Source organism: Drosophila sulfurigaster, chromosome 2R (assembly GCF_023558435.1).
Source record: "Drosophila sulfurigaster albostrigata strain 15112-1811.04 chromosome 2R, ASM2355843v2, whole genome shotgun sequence".
In the NCBI taxonomy this organism is placed as follows: domain Eukaryota; kingdom Metazoa; phylum Arthropoda; class Insecta; order Diptera; family Drosophilidae; genus Drosophila; species Drosophila sulfurigaster.
In genome coordinates, this window is record NC_084882.1 from 26,090,105 (window position 1) to 26,101,897 (window position 11,793).

Here is an 11,793-nt window from a genome sequence, read left to right on the forward strand (position 1 = left end):
GTGCCGACAGGAAATGTATTTAACAGGTAGAACGAGGCATCACCGGCCCGATAAAGTATATATATTCTTGATCAGCATCAACGGCGGTGACGATCTAGCCATGTCCGTATGAACACCTAGATCTCCGAGACTATAAGAGATAGAGCTATAATTTGTAAAGCTAGGATTGCGAATTTTGGTATATACAATAATAACTATAGTATTTATGATGATTTGGTTGCGATCAGATAAAAATTGTCGAAGTTATTAAGGAAATACTTTTGTATGGGCAAAAACGCCTACTTACTAAGGGTCTTAGTTGCTTTGGCTGACAATCTGGTATATTGTGCCGTCTGTGGTATATTTTGAATGCGGTACTATATCGATATACCGAATATACCATTTGGTATCTTTTTAGTGTTTTTAGTATATTTGGTATATTTTAATAATAATATCCCAAAATATATTTTTAGTATTTGTGTAGTATAATTGGTATATACCGCAAAATATATTGCTTTTATTAAAAATGGGTAGCGGGTATCTCACAGTCGAGCACACCCGACTGTAGCTTTCTTACTTGTTGTTATACAAAATGGTTTCTAAAATGACTTTCAAGATGACACATGTGTGTTCATATAGTATGTGTGGTCACCACCCATACCATTTATGAATTCTAAAAAAAATAATATAGCTAAGGTTTCTATAAATGATTTCTTTATTCGTCATCGTCGCAATAAATATTAACTCTTATATTACAAGTGCGCAGCAAAATGACCACAGTTTCTTTAACTTCATCGACTAAAACAGTGCTCACTGTGCGGAAAACGTATAATAAATAAATGAAGAGTATTTCTAAATAAATATGTTGATAATAAGATATGCTCTGCTTATGCTGGGAGTTCTTCTAGTTGCAGTAGCAGAGGACAGTCAAGAATGTGGATATTTTGACACTGTGGATCTCAGCGATAGCCAAAGACTTGACGATGGATCATATTTGTACAAAGATTTTTTAATCCCAAGTGACAAAGTTCATGATTACCATGAACGAATAACCATTACAAATCGTATGAAGACAGTCGAACCCTATATGAGAGGTTGTCTTTGTCACATAAATCCGTGTGTGCTCTTGTGTTGTGAACCAAAAAAGTACATTCGAAATTTGTCCGTGAATATGACTCTTCTCAACGGCAAAGAGTCGCAAATAGATGTTATAAAGGATATCGAGTTCGTAATGCAAATAAGATATAATATGTCTTGCGATATACTTGAAGATCCTGAATATTATGATAGCAACTGGAAATTATTTCAGGTTTGATATTTCATGTAACTTTCCTCAACTATTAATAATAAATTTCTTACAATATTAAGAACGGAACACTTTACAATCAGACCGATGGCAGTGTAATAAGTAAACAAGACTATTGCCTGATGCCACATAAAGTGGACAAAAATTATTATCTTGTACCCAAAATCATTAAGCCGGAAATCCAAATCTTCCTAGAGCGTATGTTTTTATGTATATTGACTTAAATTTCGCAAGTTTGAATATAATTTATTGTATTTTCAGTGGATTTGATGAGTGCTATGAAAGTTATCTCCGTGTTCTGCTTAGGTATAATCACTGTTGTGCATTTGTATTTGCCTGATTTGCGGACCAGAGTTTATAGTCAAACTTCTTTATGTTACATTATCTGCATAACTCTTATCATGCTATTGCTATGGTCTAGATCTCTGTTTGATGATAAAGTTACACTGTGTCACTTGATAGGTAACTTCACGTTATTCACATAATACATCTTTATATCATGATGAATTTCTAAAAATGCAGCTTACTGTGGATATTACATGGTCATGTCTTCATTCCTTTGGCTCCTGGTTATTAATTATATTTTGTGGAACTTAATAAGGAACTACCAGAATGAGCAAGTAAATAACATGCTAAATTATCACATTATTGTCTGGGGCTCTGCGGCGATTTTGCTTACGATCACAGTATCTATGAACTTTCAAGATATGGACGATATGAAAAAAAGAAATATGGCAACCTTATATAGTTGGCTGCTGGATAAATAGTAAGATAGATACACAGTTCAAAACTTAAATATGAGTAATCATTAATATAATTTTAAATAGAACAAAGTCGGTCAGCAATGATTTACTATTATGGACCAATATTTGTTGGTATTGTTGTCAATCTAATATTTTCCATCATAACCTTAAGATGTATATATGTGGAGAAGCCAGAGGATGATCTCGAAAATCTAGAGATTTTAAGGAATAAATCTGAGTATATTGCTGAATAAATATCTATATATTTATTACATCTATACACAAAAAATTATAAATTATTTAAATTTCTTTCAGTTTTAAGACGTTTTTCCAAATGATTATCATAACTGCAGTGATTTGGTTACTTGAAATAACTTCCTTCACCTTAACGTTATATGACGTAGACACAGCTAAGACTGTGCTTGACTTTTGTAAAGATCTGATTCTAAATAATTTCGGACTAATATTACTTTTCGTTACCATCTGGAAGAAGGATGTGCTATACCAACTAAATTCACGGTAATATATTGAATGGAAACAAAATACAGTTTTTATCCTATTTCTTATCTTTTAATTTGCTTAGCCTGGATAGAAAACACAACGAAATCTCAATACCAAATCGATCTTCTGATCATACAGCATCTAGTACAGTCTTAAATTGATAATTAAATTTTCTTTAAACTCTTTTTTTACATTCCTAATTTATCGAAGTTGTAGATACATATTTAAAAATTGCTTGTTATATGATGAACTTATAAGAAATAAACTTATACATAATATATTACATTTCTTGCGTTATCGTGTTAACTATATCAGTAAGTGTACTTTTAAATAAATATGTGAAATCTATTATTATTGGTCATGTTTTATTTATTTCTATAATGTAATCGGCATTTCTGGCTATTCCCCATCCTCAGTAAGATTTCTTCAGCAGAATTCCGTTAATAAATATTCTATCTGAATATTCTATAGATGAACAATTTAAAATAAACAAATGCGTTTATATAAACAAATATTGTAATTGAGTGTCAGATGAATATGGAATTGTGTTAGAGCTACTATATAGACAATTCCATCCGTGCACAGGTCCAACTTCATTAAAAGGACTACTTGAAGAATTTAAAAATAGATTAAACACCAGAACAATGGCTACAAAAATAATACATTAAATCTATACCCAAACTTCTTATTCTGTTCGCATACACTTGGCATTAAAATTCGCATATTAATAATTAATAATATACATATTTTTTTTTATTTTTAACTGTGAATTTTAATTCTAATATATTCCTTTTTTGAAATGAATTTGAAAATGCTTTTGACTGCGTTTTGGCAAAGAGCATGTACATGCCCGGGTAGCTCAGTCGGTAGAGCATTGGACTTTTAATCCAAGGGTCCAGGGTTCAAGTCCCTGCTCGGGCGATCAATTTTTTATATATTTAAATATTTTTAATTATTTATTTTTGTTATTTATTTATTTTTAATAATTTTAATATAAACTTTGTTTATTCCATAATTGCGTAAAACGAATATTTGCAGTCTAAACAGAGTACCTGGTAAACAAGCAGTGCTTGGTACAAGCAGTTCATATATGCAAGCTGAACAGAAACAAGCAGTTCATTTAAGCAGTTTGACTAGAGACTGAAAACATTGTTTGTGTTCGACGTTAACTACACAACTTTCGACTGGAAGGTTGGCAGCTTCTGTAATCACGCTTCTGTGAGGTCTGATTGTGGGATGACCTGAGGCTGGGGATCACTGTGTAGTGGACCAGCCATGTTGACGGAACGTCCGCACTAAGCTTGCCATCAATATGGGTGCCGAGGGGGAGTCCACGGCATTCAGGTTGGCTAAGGAGGGATGAACCGGGCCAGGGGTGAAAACCAGCAGCCAAGAGTTCCCGTGGTAGGCAGTAGTGGGATAGCGTACCGGAGTGGACTGCCATTATCAGCCTTGCCAATTGTTGGACCGCAATCTTTTTTGTTACCGAAAATGTAATTTATATTTTAATTTTACAATAAGTTTAATTCACTGATGCATTTTTTATATTAATAATTATAATTATAATATGTAACTAGGTCGAACCACAATTCTGAATACATTTGTATACTTTTATATAATGTTTCCGACAAACCCCATTTTCTCATTCTCAAATCTACAAGGAAAAGAGAATAAAATTATGAAATTTTGATTTTACCGCTTGGATATTTCAGTAAGTGAGGTCAAACCACAAACAAACCACAATTCTGAATACATTTGTGTATTTTTATATAATGTTTCCGACAACCACCATTTACTCATTCAATAATATATATAAAACTCACATCTACAAATGCACTGTCGCTGATTTCATTAGTTGACATTGTAATTTCCTGAGAAACAGAACTAAGCGCAGGGTTAAATAATATGTTTTTAATAAGAAGATATAGTGCTTTTTTTGTTTATACTGAGTGTTGTCCTGGCTGCAGAAGCAGAGGATAATCAGAAATGTGAATATTTTGATTCTGTCGATCTCGAGAATAGTCAGAAATATGTCAATGGATCTTATTTGTACAGGGGTATTTTAATCCCAAGCGAAAAAGTTCATCAATACACATATCGTGAAACAGTTTTCCAGCATAATAAAACAGTCGAACCCTATATGAGAGGTTGTCTCTGCCAAATAAAATCGTGTGTGCTGCTGTGCTGTAAACCAGAAGAGTCAATGAGAAATTTTGTTGTCAATATGACTCTTAACAATGGTACGGAGACGCAAGTAAATGTGCAAAATGAATTCGAAGTGCAAGTTAAATACGAAATGTCGTGCGATTTATTGGAGGATCCAAATTATGATGAACAGGCCCAACCCAACTGGAAACTCTTTCAAGTTTGTAGCTTATACATAATATAATCAATTTTGAATAATAAATTGGTATAAATTAGGATGGAAAACTTAAAAATCTGTCTGATGATAATGTACTAGAAAAGAATAAGTATTGCCTCATGCCACATAAAGTTTCAGAGGAAAAGTATTATCTAGTACCTACAACCATTAAGCCGGATAGCGAAATTCATATCGAACGTAAGTTGCAACGTATGAATTCCAAGAATAAAATAATAATATTGTATTATATTGCGTTTTCAGTTAACGAAACAAATATTATAAGAGTAATAACGGTTTTCTGCATAGCTATAATCATTGCTGCGTATTGGTATTCGCCCAAGTTACATGCAGGATATAACCGATGTTATATATATTACTTTGTTTGCCTCACTAATAGCTATATACTACTGTGGGTAGACTTGGAAGTAAGGGTCGGAGCCGCTAAGAATGACTGCTATTTGTTAGGTAATTTTAAATTGAAAATAGATGACACCTTAACAGCGACAAAAATTAATTAAAATGCAGGATATTCTGGATATTTCACCATCATGTCGACATTCCTTTGGCTTCTGGTAATTAATTTTAATTTGTGGAATACAATTACCCGATGTAAGCTTTCGTCAAGAGTACACATGCTGAGATACCATATTTTTGTGTGGGGGACTGCTGCGATTTTGACCGCGATCACAGCATATATGGACATGCAAGAGATGTCCGACTCTGACAGGGATATATGGCAGCCTGGTGTGACTAGTTACGGATGCTGGATCGATAGTATGTTAAAGAATTCAATAAGAAATATGAGCAAGCAACTATTAATAACATTTTATATAGTAAAAAATTGGTCAGCTATGGTTTACTTGTATGGTCCTATATTGCTTTCAATCCTTATCAACTCAACACTCGCCATTATAACCGCAAGGCATTTGCATGTGCACAATAGGAAAACCAATCAAGTCTGGAACAATTCGGAGAGTAAAAAGAATTTAAAGAATAAATCTGAGTATATTGCTGACTAACATACAAATAGAAAACTATGATAAATCGAATTAAATTTATTTCAGTTTCATCAACTTTTTTCGGATATTTCTCATATCAGGAGTGTTTTGGATAATGGAAATATTTGCATATTTATTTAACATAGAATTGTTTACCATAATTATAGCTGGACAAGGATTAATACTGCCTTTCGTTACTATCTGTAACAAAAAAGTTATTCGTGACTTAAATAAAAGGTAATATCGTTAAAAACGCAAAATTCAATTATTTAATTTTGGGTTTTTTTTTTGTTTTTAGGTTGAACCCAAATAGAAAGGCAGACTACGAACCGGTGACAACCATGGAAAGATAAACTACATAATTCTATCTACATTAACTTTCATTATATATCTGTGACGTCACTGTCCGAACTAAAACAACGACAATAAATTGTATTTACGAAAAGCAAGTTATCCAATAACGATAGTTGTAGTCATAAAAAATAAAATCATAATTACATTTAAATAACAAGTACACTTACCGCAGTAACAATAAATACTTTGAGGAAAGAAACTCACTATGCACCAAAAATATAATAAAACTGTACTCGTATCTCTAAATAAATATGTTCACAATAATAATAATACCCGCTAGCCATAGGGTAGAAGGGTATTATAACTTTGTGCCCGCATGAAATGTATGTAACAGGTAAAAAGAGGCATCTCCGACCCTATTTATACTCTTGATCAGCGTCAACAGTCGAGACGATCTGTCATGTCCGTCTGTCCGTCTGTCTATCTGTCAGAGACTATATGTTATGTTATGAATTTGTTATGTTTGTGCCCGTGCAAGTCAATAAAAAACCGAATAATAATTTTAGAGCAAGAGCTTCGAATTTTGCTAACAACTATAGTAATTCCTGAAAATTTGGTTGCGATCAGATAAAAATTGTGGTAGTTATTAAAGAAATACTTTTGTATGGGCAAAAACGCCTGCTATGCTTTCGTTTGTATGTATGCGTCTATGTATCTACATGTTCACCTATATTGGTGTGTGTATGCATGTAAAGTTTTGCAACGAAGATGAACACGACAACAATTGCTCGTGTCTTACATGTTTAGAGTTAAATAACGGATCAGTAAATACTGTGATGGCTGTGCTGGCAGTGTGAAAGCTCTACATATGGTGGAAGCGCCGGTTCGAACCCCGGTCGGGACTGACTTTTTTATTTATGCGATTCATATTTATTTGTACTATTTTTTAATATTTTGTGGTATTGATTTGGTAAATTTTGAAAATATTATGGGTAGCGGGTATATCTCACAGCTTTCTTAGTTGTTTTTAATTCAATTTCTTAAATTTATTTGACAATTTTCTTTTTTCAATATTAATTTATAAAATAAATTAATTTATTAAATTCATTTGACAGTTTAATTTAATGAACCTATTCCATTCTTACGGTAACTAACATTTTTAATAAAATAATATAATAACAAAACCGCATTTGCAAAGAGGAAATTTAAATTCAGTTCAAAAACTCGTGTGCCCACAAAATGTATAATTATAACAAAAGAGCTTTTTATAGAACTTCGTTCAAAGCTTTATAGAATAAATAAACTTTTAAAAGTTGCCGTTTCACCATATTGTCGTATAGGCATTTTGACCACCAAGAAGCAAGTGCCCGGGTAGCTCAGTCGGTAGAGCATTGGACTTTTAATCCAAGGGTCCAGGGTTCAAGTCCCTGCTCGGGCGAACTTTTATTTTTATTTTTGATTTAATTTTCTTTATTTATTTTTATTTGAAAATTGTGTTTTCGTTTTAACTCGATGTGCAACCGGCCGGCTATCATAATAAAAGCTGAAAAGAAATCGTACAGCAGCTAAACGTCTAATTGAACCCTCATGAAATTAGCACCTTTTATTTGCCTTTCCATTTACGCCAACTTTGTGGATATACCCAAATTGTGTGAAACATTGAAACTGATACATTGCTATCTGTATCTGGGCGAACACGACGACGCTATCTTTGGCTGTGGCTGCAGTTGTAAATGTGTTTTGTATATACTCAGCTAGCTAAGTGTGAGTGTGTGTGCATACCATGTGAGCACAAGGTTTTATTCATGGATACGCCTAAGAATTTTGACACACTTTGTTACCCTGCCATATAGCTAGACGTTAAAGTTGAACGAATACATACAAACATACAAACCAAGAGATAGCAGGATGAGATTGATGCTATGACCAACGAGTTGCTAGCTGTTGGCTGCCAAGTGAACTAGAAAACGAATGCGTTTAATTAGCATTCATTACGACAAATCATTAAATTGCCACTGCGAGCGAGCTAAGAAACGGCTACAATAAGCTTGTGTTAATCTACAAAATAAACGCAAATATTTATCTGATCAAGATTTTCGAAACAGTTCCATGACGTTGCGACCAACATGAAAAAGAGAAATCGCCCCGTTGCATTTTCTTGTAATAACTGAAGTTCAAGAAAATTCCTTTCACGGCAATAACTTCGCAGCAGGACTTCAGAAAATTGCGAAACTACATAGGAGTTCAGGTAGAATTACGAAATAAAATTAAACTGCAGGAAATATGGGTCATAAATTAAAAACATGCTTTAAACAATACATATTGATTGTGATGTTTTTTTGTTTAGCTCTGTCTACCTAGAACATCTACCTAGAATAACAGATTCCATGTCATAATTGTCAAGGTTAGACAACATACTATGGTTACTTTATATTTGTTTTATTTGTATTTATAAAATGTATTAGGAATGCAATTTATTTAAAAGTTAACGTTCTGTGCTTCCTTGAACATCGACTAATTATCAATGAAACAAATTTGAACTTAATGAGCGCATTAACGCTCTCACGTTAAGAGCCTCTCGTGTCGTGGGGCATTCAACACCTTAAGGCAGCCGCAGGATCAAGGATGTAAGGGGAAGGATGGCAAGCCATCCATGAGGGAGTCAGGCTGATTAATGAGGCTTTAAATATACCACTTTGATTTTATTTTGAGAGTCGCGGAGCGTGCAACAAAGAAGTTTCATTGACTCCAGCTTGGCGAGCGTGCAGCACAGGATACGCAGCAGCAAGGATACGCAGTCTCGTAAATAGCTCGCTCCTGTTGGCTTTGTGCGGAACGCGAATCCTTGCTGAGCACGCAACACCGAAATGTACGAGCATTGGACAATTCAATTTGTGGAAACACAATCCACAAAGTCTACACCTCTCCAATTCTCTGCTCTGGGTGCCGCTCTCCCTGGTACACACTCTGTACAGATATACAGATACATATATGTACATATGTATGTTCATACACACACATCTGCACTAGAATATGTGTGCATGTGTACATGTTGAAAGAGGTATGTCCTGGAAAATGAATGAATTTCAAATACACTGATCGAAATGTGAGAATCACTTATGGGGGAATATAACGAATATCAAAAGTATGAGATCAAAAATATAAATATTTGAGATATAACTTTATTTAAATGTTTTAAAAGTAAGAAAAGTACAGCTATGCAACTATGTAATAAAAATAATGTATTGCAAATTAACTAAAACTGTTGCCTTATAAGACCTAATGACAATTTGCTTGTAGTATACAATTTGATATTTACAGTTAGAATTTCTTACTCCAAAAATTGTGAACTTTTATTAAATTAAAGCAATAAATTGTAATTGTATAATGTATATTTATTGTTAGTTAAATAAACACATTTTTAATTTATTATTGTATATATTATGTATTTATTAATGAAAATACTGTTTCACGTTTTCCTTTCATTCTTTAAAATAAAACTTTTTCGAAAATTCTGTATTGAAGTGATTCTTGCGAATGCGTTTTCTCAGTGTATTAACATTTTCGCTCTCGCTCTCTTGTGCTCGCTCTTTGGCGCTAGGTGCTAGGTGGTTGTAGTACCAACACACGCGCATATACGCACACACACACATATCACCTCACCAGCTCGCACACACACATCGACAGCAACATGGCTGTTATCAAATTTAGCAAAAAAGCACCGTTTGCCTGCGCGACTATCGCTGTTGTTGTTGTTGTTGCTGCTGCGGCCGAATCTTGCATGACCCAGTGGTAAAATCAAGCATGAAATGAAACTACTTTTTCTTAATAAAAATATCAGATTTCTTTTTTAAAATTCGAAATAAAGAGTTATAAAATTTTTGGTATTTTTTCCCTAAGCATGTGATATCATTATTCATTATTCTGAAAATAAGCCTTATGTAGATCTTAAGGTTTTAATTATACTATTTCAAGCGCAACGTTAAATTATATACTTATTTTTCAAATTAAATTCTACATTTATCAACATTATCGACAGATTAGAAATACAACAACTAGAAGAAGAAATGAGAATTATTCTAAGTACTAGAATTAGAATGGCTTTGGAATGATATCTATTTCGTACTCTACCCATGGTATCTACTCTACTCTACTCTCTAAAGCACACACGCTGCTCTGCTGCTCTCTGTCCACATAACAACACAACACAATGTGCAGCTGGGCAACGCTGGCTTGGAGGGTCGCACTCGAACTGGGTTTTAGCTGCGGCCATGCCGGGCTAACTGACTTTAGTTTGAAATTTGACGCCGAGCGCAGCAGTTCGTCGACAAACGAGAGCGCGGCCATTGCCCAGAGACAAAGTCAACTTGAACGTCGCTGTTGCCGTCACAGTCACAGTCAACGTCACAGTCAACGTCAGCGTTGGCGTCGCCGTTCATTGATATCCTGCAGCCTGCGGCTGCCCTGGATGCTGACTCCCAGTTAAAGTTCCCCCCTCGATGTTTTATTAAAAAAAGAGAGAGAGAGATAGAGAGAGAAAGAGCGAGAGCGAGAAAAACAACAACTTGAAAAGTGTTTCAAAGTGTTAACATTAAGTTATTGAGCAGCAATTTCAATGAGCAGCAAAAGATACGCAACACGATGGTCATCAGCTGGCATTGCGTTTCGTTTTTGGAATTTTGCGGGTACGATCAGGTAGAAGGTAAAGCGATTTATTGCCGCAGGTGAGTTCTTAGTACGCACTTTCATAAATTGCTCAACTGCAGCAGCTAAACAACTAAATGGGATCCGCAAATTTGTTCGGTTTTTTGGGCCCCCCAAAAATTCAATGCTGGCTTTTTGGTTTGTACGCATGTGCCAGAATACCACGCTTTTCCCCTCGCAATTCACAACTTTTGCTAGTATCCCGTCCTCGTTTTGACTCGTCGATGGTGTGTGCTAGTGTGTGTGAGTGTGTGTGTGTGTGTGGTGTGCGCGCCCGGAAATGTGCAGGCAGGCAGGCAACGCCAACGCCAAAGCTAGCGCCAACGGCAATGGCAATGGCAGCGCCTTTCATCCACTTTTCATTTGCGCAGAAAGAGCAGCAGCAGAAGCAGAAGCAGCAGCAATTTCACCCACTTTGCCACCCCACGCAGCCCAGCTCACAGCTCACAGCTCTCAGCACCCAACCACGCAGCATTGTCGCGCTATTATCAACAGCAACAACAACAACGATAACAGCAGCAAGAGGCAGCAAACACTTGAGCAACAATCCCCACCTCTAACCCCAAAATCTTCCAGCGTTTTTTTTGCTACTTCGCGTTCGCGCTATAAAACACTTGTCCCGCCATTTAATGCATGGGTTAAGTAGTATACCGAAATATTGCTGGCAATAGCCAAAGCGGCGGCAGCTGCCACACACCACACACCACACACACACACACACATAGACACACAGCAGCAGCACCACCAAGTGCTAAGCTTCGTAGTCAGAGCGGAGATGACAATGACCCAACCCGAAATTGCAACCCTGGCGATGGCAACGGCTGCAGTTAATGTGAGTGTGTGAATGCTGTCTGTGTGTGTATATTTATGTGTGTGTGCGTAAGGTGCACATGTATGTGTGCGTGC

At 35.3% G+C, this 11,793-nt stretch overlaps 2 protein-coding genes and 2 non-coding genes across 4 annotated transcripts; all 4 read left to right on the forward strand.

Annotated features, from left to right (window-relative positions):
* The first annotated feature begins 746 nt into the window (after nt 1–746).
* LOC133837176 (probable G-protein coupled receptor Mth-like 11) lies at nt 747–2,797 on the forward strand. Its single transcript, XM_062267852.1, has 7 exons — nt 747–1,288; nt 1,348–1,483; nt 1,547–1,747; nt 1,808–2,051; nt 2,113–2,266; nt 2,344–2,547; nt 2,612–2,797. Coding segments are annotated over exons 1-5 (1,029 nt in total). The 5' UTR covers nt 747–841; the 3' UTR covers nt 2,114–2,266; nt 2,344–2,547; nt 2,612–2,797.
* Nucleotides 2,798–3,377: 580 nt separating this feature from the next.
* On the forward strand, nt 3,378–3,450 carry Trnak-uuu (transfer RNA lysine (anticodon UUU)). The gene has a single exon. It is a non-coding gene; the product is annotated as a tRNA-Lys (tRNA).
* A 438-nt stretch (nt 3,451–3,888) lies between these two features.
* On the forward strand, nt 3,889–6,301 carry LOC133836765 (probable G-protein coupled receptor Mth-like 11). The gene is made up of 8 exons (XM_062267353.1): nt 3,889–3,961; nt 4,449–4,894; nt 4,951–5,089; nt 5,153–5,356; nt 5,417–5,665; nt 5,726–5,894; nt 5,956–6,126; nt 6,188–6,301. Exons 1-8 carry the CDS (start codon nt 3,889–3,891, stop codon nt 6,240–6,242), a joined length of 1,506 nt encoding a protein of 501 aa, XP_062123337.1. The 3' UTR covers nt 6,243–6,301.
* Nucleotides 6,302–7,548: 1,247 nt separating this feature from the next.
* On the forward strand, nt 7,549–7,621 carry Trnak-uuu (transfer RNA lysine (anticodon UUU)). Its single transcript has one exon. It is a non-coding gene; the product is annotated as a tRNA-Lys (tRNA).
* Nucleotides 7,622–11,793: the final 4,172 nt, after the last annotated feature.